Source organism: Mytilus californianus, unplaced genomic scaffold (assembly GCF_021869535.1).
Source record: "Mytilus californianus isolate M0D057914Y unplaced genomic scaffold, xbMytCali1.0.p SCAF_4, whole genome shotgun sequence".
In the NCBI taxonomy this organism is placed as follows: domain Eukaryota; kingdom Metazoa; phylum Mollusca; class Bivalvia; order Mytilida; family Mytilidae; genus Mytilus; species Mytilus californianus.
Genome location: NW_026262690.1, coordinates 67990596 through 68004599, shown reverse-complemented (window position 1 = coordinate 68004599; position 14004 = coordinate 67990596). Strand labels below are relative to the sequence as shown.

General features: G+C 32.4%; 1 protein-coding gene across 1 annotated transcript in view; it reads left to right on the top strand.

The window, feature by feature from the left end:
• The window catches only part of LOC127738391 (UDP-glucose:glycoprotein glucosyltransferase 1-like), a 53282-nt gene that overhangs the window by 20720 nt on the left and 18558 nt on the right, over positions 1-14004 (top strand). Inside the window, exons 24-32 of the mRNA XM_052249624.1 lie at positions 751-846; positions 1080-1182; positions 1794-1873; positions 2605-2794; positions 3780-3831; positions 6470-6573; positions 7078-7163; positions 8237-8321; positions 9126-9211. Coding sequence (XP_052105584.1) covers positions 751-846; positions 1080-1182; positions 1794-1873; positions 2605-2794; positions 3780-3831; positions 6470-6573; positions 7078-7163; positions 8237-8321; positions 9126-9211 — 882 coding nt within the window. The remainder of the gene's footprint in view (positions 1-750; positions 847-1079; positions 1183-1793; positions 1874-2604; positions 2795-3779; positions 3832-6469; positions 6574-7077; positions 7164-8236; positions 8322-9125; positions 9212-14004) is intronic.

Here is a 14004-nt window from a genome sequence, read left to right as displayed (position 1 = left end):
ACAACTTTCTGAAATTTAGTATCAAGCTTTAAATGAACATGCTATACCATGTGATGCTTCAATTCAATCACTAAACAACTTCATATTTACAGAACATTTATAGGGAGGTATCACTGCTCACAGTTCAACTTGATTTTCTTGAAGTTTTATTAGGGTGAAAAAGTGTTGCCTCAAGTACTTTATTGTTGTTGTTTTCTTGTATGAAGCCTGGAAGAGGTTCATACTAAAAATATATGCATGGTTAAAGCTTTTACAATCCTGCAAACTACAAAAATAAGATTATTGAATTTGTATGAATAAATTTTAATGCTAAACTGGGAATCTAATACTTAAAATAAGCTTTTAAAACATCCCATTAAGACATGTCATGATTGTTAACTGCCAATCATTAAGAAGGAATCCATATAAAACATCTATGTTATTAGGGCCCCCGCCTAGTGGCGGGTCGCCCTATAGTGATCAGTCTGTCCGTCCGTCCGTAACAAATTGTGTCGGCTCTATATCTAGAGAACCGTTATAATTTCATACTTTATACTTGACATGTATATTAACCAACACCAGAGGGTGTGTCATAATGTTTGTACAACTTCCTAGGTCAAAGTTCAAGGTCAGCGGGGCCCACAGAGATGGCTCCCATCTCAAAGATGTCTAGTTATCGTTGAAAACATCATAAAAAATGTAGAATAACATAAAGAATAACAATACCTTTTATTTTCTGAAGCCATTTTAAGTATGAATTAATTTTTACAGGGGTAGTGACATGGTGATGAAAGTTTCTGCATTATTGTCATCTAAAACTTCCACTACTGAAAGAAAAGAAATCAGTTACCATGCAGATCAACACAGGTAAATGCTTCAATGAGGTTTGGTATAGACAAAATTTTAACTATATTTTAAATTTACAGAACTTGACAATGTTTTTCAAAGGTTGTTTTTCTTACAAGGACTATTTAGAATTTATGTGGATATTTTATTGTCTGTATGATATTGCTTTGTTTTTTAAATGTTGCAATTTAATTCTAATATATCAGACTAATTAATTGAACATAGAATTATAGAAATATGTTTTTTGGTTTTAGTGTTTTGAAGATTCTAGGTGACGCCAATGAACCTGCCTTCCAGATAGAGGCTATTGTAGATCCTGTTTCTAGTGAAGCCCAGAAATTAGCACCCATTCTTTTGGTTAGTAAATTTCATTTCCTAAAAATTCATAGTTCCATGCGATTATTTGAACTAAAAAAATGCTACAGAAGAATGTGTAAAAAAGCAACAGCCTGAAGGTTAATAATTACTTCAAAATTTATCTTAGTATCTATTGCTTTGCCTTTGGTTGTTCAAATTTATAAGGATTGTTACAATAGTATTTTGGGGTCCTTGGTGGTCAAGTGGTTTAAGTAGTGGAACTACTGTATCCCTAGCTTGTCAACACTGAGGTTTTGGGTTAGAATCTGGCACATGGCAGGTGCGTTTGACTCCAATTTTAATTGACTAGGATTGTGAGTTTTCCTACCGAAGGTTGGTGGTTCACTATGGGCATTATGGCTTCCTCTACCAATAAAAACTGACCGCCACGAAATAGTGCAATAGTGATGAAAGTGGTGTTAAACACCAATCAATCAATGCAATAGTATATTAAGATTTTTGTAACCATTTTTAAATCTGATTATTGAAGTGGAACCTAGTTAATATTACTAGTCTGACTATTCTTGCTGATCAATACACCTGATCATTATTTGACTGACGTTACAGGACTTCACAGACATTCCCGTTAAATTTGATGTGTTTTATTGTAGGTTCTGAAAAGAGCAGTGAATGTTGATATAAAAATCTTTATGAACAGCAGGGATAAATTATCAGAGATGCCATTAACTACGTAAGTTCAAACTTATCAGTATCAATTGAATGTTGAAAGGATATCTAAGTGATTACAGTAAAAAGGTTGCTAAAAACCATTATGTTCAATATGCATGGCAGGACAATTGAATTTTGTTAAAGTTGTTGAAATACATTAACATAAAACATGATCTAACAATTGAAATAAAGTGTTTCCCCCATGTTACTTCCACACTTAGTCCAACTATATAGTAGTTACCTCTTTGATGGCTTCATGTACACATTCCCAGATTTTTAAAAAGTACACTTTGACAGGATCAAAAATACTAGACTATACATGATTGCTTAAACTAAAAAGAAATCCAAGACAGGTGAACAAATGAACAGCACTGAATCTACAGATGAATAAAAGACATGTGGTGTATACATCAATGAGACAGCAATCCAACAAGACAAAAAACAAAGTGGTTGGCTATGTAAGTGCATGTTTTCCATTAAAATTCATTCTGGTCAAATCCTTTAAAAAGCAAGGATGAAAAACTATTCCTTCCACTGAAGTTTTGAAGGAAATCTTTATGGTTTTGAAATGATCATGTTGGTACTGTTTTAGAATTAAGATAGAATGACTATGTAGTAATAACTTGTTATGTATTTTTATTAACCAAGAAATTTCCATGTATTTTAAATCTTAATTTTCAGTTTGGAATAAACATAATTTGCACACACATTAGACTATTTTTTATCATATGATTATTATTCTTAATTATACAGATATTACCGCTATGTTTTGAGCCCAGATGTAGAATTTGAGCCAAATGCAATGTTTAAGTCTGGACAGAAGGCAGTATTTACAGGACTTCCACATAAATCTGTACTGACTTTAGGAATGAAGTGTCCAGAAAGTTGGATGGTGGAAAGTGTCAAGGCATTATATGATCTGGATAATATTCTGTTAGAGGAGGTATGTCTATCTTAATCATTTCGTAACTGTCAGTATGAATTATTTACAAAGTTGGATTCTAATATCTTAATCTGTATTTGTGCGAATACGAATACAAATTTTTTATTTTTATACGGTTTACATATAACAGTACAAACACAAGCTCTTGAGAGCTTTTTACTAAATATAAATAACATATACCTAACATAAAAACAGAGAGCATGTAGATAAGATATACAAGCAGCATATATTACTATGCACAAAAAACAGCACAGGCATATTGAAATACATGCAAAGCTATACTAAAACAATTTAAAAATATCTAAACATGCAAAAACTGAAGCATAATTAAAATTAAGGCTCAACTAATAATTAAGCAAAACTAATTTAAAGCACAACTAAAAATTAAAGCACACTATGAAAAATTTAAAGGCATACTGCAAAATTAAGCATATCAGTTTAAAATGAAAATCACTATAACTTAAAAAAAATAATACCATGAAAAGATTATCTACATGCAGAACAACGACATTCCGATCCATTCTAGGACTGTTTAAGAATCTAGAATTGTGAAAAACTAGGCGATATGTATGGAGTAATTACAAACTATTTGTGCAACTCTAAAACAGCTGTTATGCTTGATTTACAAGTACTGCCCTTTAGCATCTTAATCTATTTGTACTTTTAGTTAGAAACTTAGATCACTAAAAAACAAGATGAAAATTTAGTTGAGCAATCTTTAACAACAGTGATTACATCTGTCTCTAAGATCTTTTTGATATTGCTGTTCAGTCATACCAGAATATTTTTCATTTCAGACATTATTACACTAGAGTATCTTTGCTTTCTTCTTATAGGAGTTATAATACTTCCCATGTGAACTTTGTTATTAGTTAATGTGCATTTTGCTCTTATGTACATTAATTATATCTGTGGCAGTGATTTTAATAAATTGTATAACAAGAGTTTAATTTGAAGTATAATATTGTCTGTTATTTTATTATAGGTAGACAGTGTTGTACATGCAGAATTTGATTTGGAATATCTTTTATTGGAGGGTAAGACCTTATCAGATTAATGAATCTGCTTAGACAGTAGCAATATTTTGTCAGATTTTTTCTTTTCAAATGTAATTACCGCCACAACTTTTTTGGAAATCTGAAAATGACCAAATGCTACTAGTTTCACTGACAAAGTTAATTGTATTTATGCATCACGTAGAAATCATAGTTGTCTTGCAAATAAAAATAGATGCAGGGTATATGAGACAGCAATCCAACACCATAAAAAAAAAAGACCTCTAGAGATCAACATGCTTTCTTTAATTTCAGTATCCATGCTAACTGTCTAGCTTTAAATGTAGTTGCGAATCCACTCAATCCAGGTATAGAAGAAATACAGTAGTACCTACCCAAACACTGGTCGCCTTCATCTTATAGTCCATTTGAATTAGGCCAAAATATTTTCTCTCTATTTTTAACTTGTTTCATCAGTCTCCCTCTTCAACCACAAATAACTAAAATAGTTGCATCTGAAAAGTAGATAATAGGGGAGTACTATATTTTTATGCCCTGGCCGCTAGGAATCCGAGGCATTAAGTGTTACACATGTCCGTCGGTCCCGAACGTCCCCAAAAATTGGTTTCCGTTCTCTAACTTTAGTTTGCCTCAACCAAATGTTATGAAACTTATACACAATGCTTATTACCACAAAGCGCAGATCAAGTTCGAAATTGGGTAGCGTCATTTTTACCGTTCATGAGTTATGCCCCTTTATAATCATAAAAGTTGCTGAATTTTTCGTTTCTGTTCTTTAACTTTAGTTTGCCTCAACCAAATGTTATTAAACTTATACACAATGCTTATTACCACAAAAAAACAGATCAAGTTCGACATTGGGTGGCGTCACTTTTATTGTTCATGAGTTATGCCCCTTTATAAATGGAAAAATTGCTAAATCTGTCGTTTCCGTTCTCTAACTTTAGTTTGCCTCAACCAAATGTTATGAAACTTATACACAATGCTTATAAATCACAAAATAGTCTTAACTACATGAATCCTGCATCTGTATGTGGAAGTTGACTCATGCATATTTACAAGCATGGGCATCTGAGGCCCATAGCCACATTCTCCATTTATTTCTTTTCATTTATTTTAAATAATATTATATATTTTATTGACTACATCTGCAGATTCATTTGACCTTATCATAGTATTTCTTTTAAAGTTATTAATTCACCATTCCAAATATATTTCAAATATTTACCTTCTGTATCTTTTCTGATTTCTCAGGAGCTGCACTTGTAAACAGTGGTAAAACTAATGTTTTTATTATAAGTTTTTTTTCCCCAGATATAGGCAAATTATGATTTCCCCATAAATTATATAGTTTATGCATTTTCTCAATTTTACTTCCCAGTTTAATATATCACATTCTTCTCTGTTCTAGACATAGTAAATTCCCAATAATTTTACAATTTTTTTTGTCCAATTAATCCCAGCTATCTTATGTTTACTATTTACAGTTTCATTTATTTTCAAACTTAATCCAAAAAAGGATAAATATTTCAATGCAATAAATTTTTCATCTAATTTGAATCTCGACCCTCTAATTTCTATATCTTCAGTATCTTCAATTAGGTTAACTATGATTTTTTATGTGTCTCTTTATTTCTAAACCTTGAAAGTAGTGATTGTTTTGCCAATAACCCTCCCACTATTCTGTGCTCTTCTTGCTTTTTGTTTGTATATCTTGCCTATTTCTGCCTTTTATTTTCTCTTTTAATTTTTATCATCATAAGGTAAATTATCTCTTAACATAGTTCTCTCTTCCAGTTGCTTCTCCAATTCATGAACTATATAAAATAAGGAGATGTGGAATGCTTGTCAATGAGACAACTATCTTGTTCTTTGTTTGTTTTTGCATTATTTTTGTCTCGCCTTGACAGAGTCAAAAAGCGAGACATAGGTATGCTGTTTGCGGCAGCGGCGGCACCAACAATGTATTAGTTTGTGATTAGGTCAGTTTATGGGGAACCACTAGTGGTAGGTCAATGATATTTGGTATGCAGTTGTATAAGCATTGGCACATCTCATTTCCATGGAGATTATGTGGTCCCAACCCCTCAGTCATGGTCTATTGACTTTGAAACTTTTGCTTAGTTTACATGTATTAGTTTGTGATTAGGTCAGTTTATGGGGAACCACTAGTGGTAGGTCAATGATATTTAGTATGCAGTTTTCTATACTTACTTCCTTATTTCTACTTTTAAAACACTGTTTTTTAGCTAGTTTACTTATCAATAAGATGGCTGTCAGATTAAATTTTGGTAGTTTTCATCTTTTAGAATAGAGGAAAAAAAAAATTATCTTCCAATATTCTTTTCCTCTGTCAGACACACCTGTTCTAAATTAAATAATATGAAGACAAAGTCCTCAATAATAGTAAGAAAATCAATAAAAAGAAAATTCTATATATACTAATGAATTCGAAATTGATAACTTTTTTTACTAAATCTGCACTTGCTCATTACCAGCTGCCATGAAAGCATACAATTTCCTGCAAATTTGTATATCTGATTACCAAAAAGTATCTTGAAATAATAAGGGTTTCCTCTTTCACAGGCAACACCTTTCTCATATTATTCTTAATGTCACTTCACAAGAATGCACTTTGAATATTATTTATAATCTATAGGTCATGGATCAGATGGTTCATCAGGACAGCCACCGCGAGGTCTACAGTTCACTCTAGGGTCTAATTCTACACCTATGGTGGACACCATTGTTATGGCTAATCTAGTAAGCATCTTAGGACTTTGATTATTGATAGAAATCATCACGATTCAAGTCCAGTTTTGAGAAGGTATAAGTCAGTAAAACAGCAGTCAAACAATACCATGCAGGCAAAAACACAAACTTGTTCAATGTATCTGTAAATGTATCTATCTTTCCATCTGTCCACCTTGCATACATATGTTCAATGATCTAATTATAATCGATACTTTTAAAAATGATTCAAATAGTCATACCAGGTGTTGATAATTGAAGAATATATCAGTGACTTAAAAGCAGTTTACAAAGGTTAAAACTTCAACAGTCTTTCAGAATATACATTTATTCTTTTTTTTTTCCTTTTCAACCTATTTTGGGTAATTTTATGGTTGAGGGGGAGTAATGGTTTCTGGTTCTTGTGTTTGTGTTTGTCCATACCTTACAGTATTTAGGAGAATGGTAGATATTATATATTTTCATAAATCTCTGTATTCACCTAAAATTGAATTATTTTTTATGTTCTGATTACAGGGATATTTCCAGCTAAAGGCTACACCTGGACTTTGGTATCTTAGACTCAGAGAAGGAAGGTCCAGAGAAATATATGATATTACAAGGTATATTCTTCAGTGTTTCCTAAAAATAGAATTATTATGAAAAGGACACCTCCAGGTGCGGGAGTTTCTCGCTGCATTGAAGACCCATTGGTGGCCTTCGGCTGTTGTCTGCTCTATGGTCGGGTTGTTGTCTCTTTGACACATTCCCCATTTCCATTCTTAATTTTATTGTTTACATCGAATCATCAAGAAAATAGAATTGTAAATTGTATTGTTTTCAAACTATTTACAATGAAACCATATTTGTATTAACCAGTTTTTTGCAGCTGGTGTGTTCAATTTAAATTTTATCTAAAGCTATTTGATAATAAAGGTATTAAACATGATATTGTTCAGTTGAAACAGCTTTCTTATGGTGACTTTACATAAGACCCTTGGATCCATTAAAGCTGTTTTGGTTTCAATACCTGACACAGCTCTTCATAAAATTAAAATAGAATTGACCATTTATATATTTATATGTCTAGTTTTGGTTGTTATGATTGTTATAGTTGTTAAATTTAAAGGCCTTGATGATTGCAAAATAAAATGGAAATATGTTATTTTAGTAAGACAAAATGTTTAACCAAAAATTAATGTTTGAAAAAATATTTGCAATTTTTGTGTGATGTAAAGTAAACATTGTTAAATGTTAATTGTCTTCCTAATGATATGATAAGTAAAGATCCAAGATTGATTTTTCCTTCACAGATATTGATGTGCTATCTTGAAATATACAAAGGAAATTGCAATTTCATAACTAACTTTTTGGAGCTACTTTAGTTTGATCTTCACATGTTTAAATTTAAAAAAAAAACTGAAATCTTAAATCTGAAGGCTTATTTATACTTGAAGGTAGTGATTACCATTGAATTTTTACCTTACATTGCCAGTATTAGATATGCTTAAGATTCAGTAAAAATATTGGTTTATTGAAGTATATATATTTTACCTTAGTGACTTATCAAATGAGTTATGCTCTGCTCATAACTCATCCTGAATATGGATGAAATATTTTTCACTAGACATTTTACATTTAACAATATCTCAGTCATCTTTAACAGATGTTTATTTCTGGTTATTTTTTCTTTCAGCCATGAACATACAGACACACCTTCAGATTCAGATGATGTTGTCATTTCTATGAATAGTTTTAAGAGTAAAATTATAAGAGTCAAAGTAAGTTTACCTGAAATCAAGTAAAACACAATATAAGCTTACTACGGTATACTTTTTTTGGTGAATTCCAAATTTCATTTCTTTATACTTTCTTTCTTTTTTTAAGACCTTTCAAGTAGTAATGCAATGTACTTTTATTGTACATTGTTCATATGAAGATGGATAATGCTGTGAGATCTTTAATATTGTTAACTTTGAATAGCAATGATTAAGCAGCATAATAGTAGACTCCCATTTATATACTGGAAAGTCATTTATTCAGGCCCTAATTTTAACTAGTAATCATTTAATATTTAAGATAGCTGCTTCTCATCATAAGATTATGATTTGAGGAGTACTATCAAAAACTGATTTGTCTAAACTGGATTATATGCCTTCCTTTGAGTATTCCTAAGCACGTTACTTCAGTACAAACCAGAGATCATGACCAAATCTGATAAACTTGTATTGTCTGAAATATTGTTGATAAAAAACTGAGAAGTTTGTGGTATTCCTTTTATATATTTGTTAAAGGCTCTTTACAATCTTAATTGCCAGGAACATGACAATCAAATAGATCTTGTAAGTAACTTGTGTTGCTGCCTATATGTATTACCAGTGGAATTTGACTGGTTTTTGAAAGAACCATGAAGTTTTGAATATTTGTTAATCCGTAGTTTTATAGATTTCACATTTGTATGTAATACAAATAAGAGTAAGCCACTTTTAAAATCAGTTGCACAGAAAAAAGAAATGAGAATTCTGAACAAAAATTTGCATACAAGAAAGAAAGATGTCTGTATATAATACTGTGTTAAATGATAGGTTGAAAAGAAAGAAGATAAGAAAAATGAAGACTTATTAAAAGAACCACAGGATGAAGAAAAAGGTTTATGGGATTCAATTTCAAGGTAAGTTCCCTTAAGAGTTCATTCTTTGTATATACCAGTGATTCATTTTCTAGATGAATAAAATATTGGTCATATCCCCATCTCTGTTAAAAGTGGATGTCACATGCAAAAACATTAGTAATCTCTGACCAAGAAAACCCAGTTTGCTGTCTTTCAGACATCTTCCCCTTGTTTCCCCAAACTCAAATATATACATGTACTATTGTCATTTACTGATATTGGGTAGCTTGTTGTCGAACAAAATACCTGAAGCCATGTTTCTCAATTTTGTCTAGAAAACTTAAATCAAGATTCAGAAGCATACCTTCTCAGTAAGTTAAAGGAGGGGTAGTAAATGATGATATGACAGAAGAGTGTGCTATATTTTTTCTATGAATATTATAACTGAGGTTTTCTAATATTTGGCTGTTTATACCGGGACTTAAATACTTTAACTTACATTGATATACTAATACCGTTATATTTGATTATGGTAGTCTCTCTGTATATGTATTATAAGTTAGCAGTTCTTTTCATTACCAAAGCAAATTTGTTTAATGAACAAAGCTGCAAGTGCAGAGATGGACATTTGGAAAATTCTGATTGCTTTTAAATGCTCTGGTGGTGTAAAAGAATAATGTAAATTCCAATATTTTGGCTCTGATTTGAAATTTCTTAATTCAAATGCATCATCAATAGAGATTTAAATAACTTTTCCTGACTTTTTCTTCACACATTGGTTAAGTATGAGCTTGCTGTTCTCCCTAAAAGTATGCATTTTCTGCATGATCAGTCAGGTCAAGTTCCTAGATGTACAGTTTTGTTGATACTTTATTAGTTTGCATTTGGCTTGTATGACAGTAAGCACGAAAACTTTAATCTGAAAAACCTGGCATTTATTTAGCCATGCTGTTAACCTGGAAGAGTAGATGTGGATTATAAAATTTCCATTGATCTATTATTGTAAATATAAGTGAAGCCTTCTCCCCATGAAATAGTATTACAGAATTCCTCATTCAAAACTTAAGGATATATTAAAATAATTAGTCCATCTTTGTTTCATAAAAAAGAATAGCCAACAAAGATACAAATCTGTTCTTGTAGGAAGGGCTATTAAAATCATACTTAGTAATAAACCACTCTGATTGTTACAAAAAGTTGTTTGAAAAGGACAAATTGAAGATTGTTGAACTTTTATTGAAAACTTATTTGTTATGTTTGATGGAAATGTTGATCAACTGACAGTCTGTGTTTACTTTGGAATTACCTGTGCTCCTCTTGACATCAATTTGTTCTATTAATATGAGGCAGACATCATAAAGCATCCTTCAAAAAGAAACTAACAATACCCTTTAACTACACATTCTACTATATTGGTGATGTCGTTTCACTAATAATTCAGTTAGTTATTAGTTTTAAAATATTGTATTATTTAAATTGACGAATGGATCAGACACAAGTTTTACAATTTAGTAATGTCTTCACAGTTTGGTGACTTTGTTGATCATGTCTATCCTATTAACTTTATTTTTGGCCATGGCGTTGTCAGTTTGTTTTCGATCTATGAGTTTGACTGTCCCTCTGGTATCTTTCGTCCCTCTTTTATGACAAAGAATACCACAGATACAGTATGGTATGGAAAAATAATTACACTGGATAGTGTTTAGAAAGTGCTAAATTATTCTCAGTCCTCATATCTTATTTTTGTGTTCATACAGGCAGACTGTGCATACTATGTGAGTAGTATTGACGTATTACAGCATTTTTATTATTGGCTTTATTTTTTCGTTGTTATTTTATTTGTTTATTTTTTGTTGAAATATGATGATGGTTGATCCAAATATTTACATAAAATTCTAGAGATGGATAATTTTGTTAGAATTAAAATGTGCTGTCCCATTTGCATCATGTGAAAGGGATAAAGTAATGGTCTGTGTTCATATGTTCACATTATGAAAGCAACTGCTCTTCAGATATTTTTTTACATTTCATGTTTATAACATAAAGATTTTTTATTATAAAATGATTTCTGTAGGGGTAATTGCCTTTAAATGTTATTCCTTTAATATGCAGTTATTCGAGGCATTGGTATCCATTGCAATACATTTGGTATGGTTTGGTAATTAGTCAGTCAAGGTATTATTGATGATGTTTTAGGAGTTATGGCCCTTTAACATTGTGTTAAGTATGAAAGCAATACATACACAGTGAATGAAAATAGCCTAATATCTGTAAATTAGACTTGGATTTTGAACACTGGGTTATGTCATAATAACAGAAGTGGACCTCAGTGAAATAAGGGAACACCACATTGTAACAAGAAGCATTGTTATCAAATTTTAAATTTTGTCAGCATTGACTTGCTGTATAATTGTTTTTTTTTAAAGGTGGATGAGCATAGCAATAGCATAGCACTGTTTATGTGTTTTCTAAGCTAAATAACTTTCCTAAGAATTGTATCTAGTATGATAGCCATATATATTTTCCCTTTTGTAAACCAATCTCTGATACAAAACTAAAAAAAGGAGTACTACCCTGTGGGTTTATTTTAAGAAAAATACACTGTTTAGATTATCTGATAATTTATGGTTTATACATACAGAATGTTTGTCAGTGAAAAGATATTTAAACACACATGTCTATTTATGATTCTATGGATGACATGTATAGTTTAGACTTTGTTTAGTGAAAAGGTTAATTGTTAATGTTCAAAAAATGCATTACTTAGAATGGGGACCACTCTACATATCATATTTCTGAAGAAGCCATACATTTAAATGTGAGCTCATTGTTTTGTCATGTGAAAGATCAAAGAAAAATGTTTTGACCCCACCACATTTTGTACCTGTACCAAGTGAGGCTATCTGGCCAATGTGTTGTGGGATGTTATCAGACTTTATTTTCTTGGAGGAGGAGTGTTGTTGCTTGTTGGTGGTCTGTTGTTGATATTTGTTGTGGTTTGCTGTTGGTTGATGGTGTGGTATGTTGTTGATTGTTGGTGTGGTCTGTTGTTGATTTTTGGAGGAGACTGTTGTTGATTGTTGGTGTGGTCTGTTGTTGATTGTTGGTGTGGTCTGTTGTTGATTGTGTGAGGAGTCTGTTGTTGATTGTTGGTGTGGTCTGTTGTTGATTGTGTGAGGAGTCTGTTGTTGATTGTTAGTGTGGTCTGTTGTTGATTGTGTGAGGAGTCTGTTGTTGATTGTTGGTGTGGTTTGTTGTTGATTTTTGGTGTGGTCTGTTGTTGATTGTTGGTGTGGTTTGTTGTTGATTGTTAATGTGGTCTGTTGTTGATTGTTGGTATGGTCTTATTGATTGTTGGTGTGGTCTGTGATTGTTGGAGTGGTCTGTTGTTGATTGTTGATGTGGTCTGTTGTTGGTTGATAGTGTGGTCTTGTTGATTGTTGATGTGGTATGTTGTTGATTGTTGGTGTGGTCTGTTGTTGGTTGATGGTGTGGTCTGTTGTTGGTTGTTGGTGTGGTCTGTTGTTGATTGTTGGTATGGTCTTATTGATTATTGGTGTGGTCTGTGATTGTTGGTGTGGTCTATTGTTGATGTGGTCTGTTGTTGGTGTGGTGTGTTGTTGGTTGATGTTGTGGTCTGTTGTTAATTGTTGGTGTGTTCTGTGGTTGGTTGATGTTGTGGTCTGTTGTTAATTGTTGGTGTGCTCTGTTGTTGGTTGATGTTGTGCTCTGTTGTTAATTGTTGGTGTGGTCTGTTGTACTAGCCAGTATTTTGGATAATTCCTGTTATCCTTTTTATACGACCGCAAAAAAAATTTTGTGGTCGTATATTGGTATGACGTTGGCGTCGTCGTTGTTGTCGTTGTCGTCCGGCGTCGTCTGGCGTCGTCCTAAGACACATTGGTTTTCGCACTCTAACTTTAGTTTAAGTGAATGGATCTCTATGAAATTTTACCACAAGGTTCAATACCACAAAAGGAAGGTTGGGATTGATTTTGGGGGTTATGGTACCAACAGTAAAGGAATTAGGGGCCAAAAATAAGCATTTTTGTAACTTCCAGACATAACTTGTGTGTTAGTGTATGGATCTCTCTGACATTGTACCACATGGTTCCATATCACAAAAGGAATGCTGGGATTGATTTCGGGGGTAATTGCCACAAAATTTTAGGAATTAGGGGCCAAAAAAGGGGCAGAAAACAAGCATTTTTCTAGTTTCATGACAATAACTTGTGTGTAAGTGTATGGATCTTTCTGAAATTGTACTACAAGGTTCCATATCACAAAGGGAAAGCTGGAATTGAGTTTGGGGGTAATTGCCGAAATGTTTAGGAATTGGGGGCCAAAAAGGGGCCAAAAATAAGCATTTTTCTAGTTTCCAGACAATAACTTGTGTTCAAGTGTATGGATCTCTCTGAAAATGTACTGCAAGGTACCATACCACAAAGGGAAGGCTGGGATTGATGATGGGGGTAATTGCCTCAATATTTTAGGAATTAGGGGCCAAAAAGGGGCAAAAAACAAGCATTTTTCTAGTTTCAGGACAATAACTTGTGTGTAAGTGTATGGATCTTTCTGAAATTGTACTACAAGGTTCCATATCACAAAGGGAAAGCTGGGTTTGAGTTTGGGGGTAATTGCCCTAAACGTTTAGGAATTTGGGGCCAAAAAACACATTTTTCTAGTTTCCAGACAATAACTTGTGTTCAAGTGTATGGATCTCTCTGAAATTGTACTGCAAGTTACCATACCACAAAGGAAAGGATGGGATTGAGTTTGGTGGTGATGAATCATAAGGGGTTCAAAAAATTTGGGGGGGGGGGGGATTTTTTTTTTTTCCCTTTTTTTTCTTT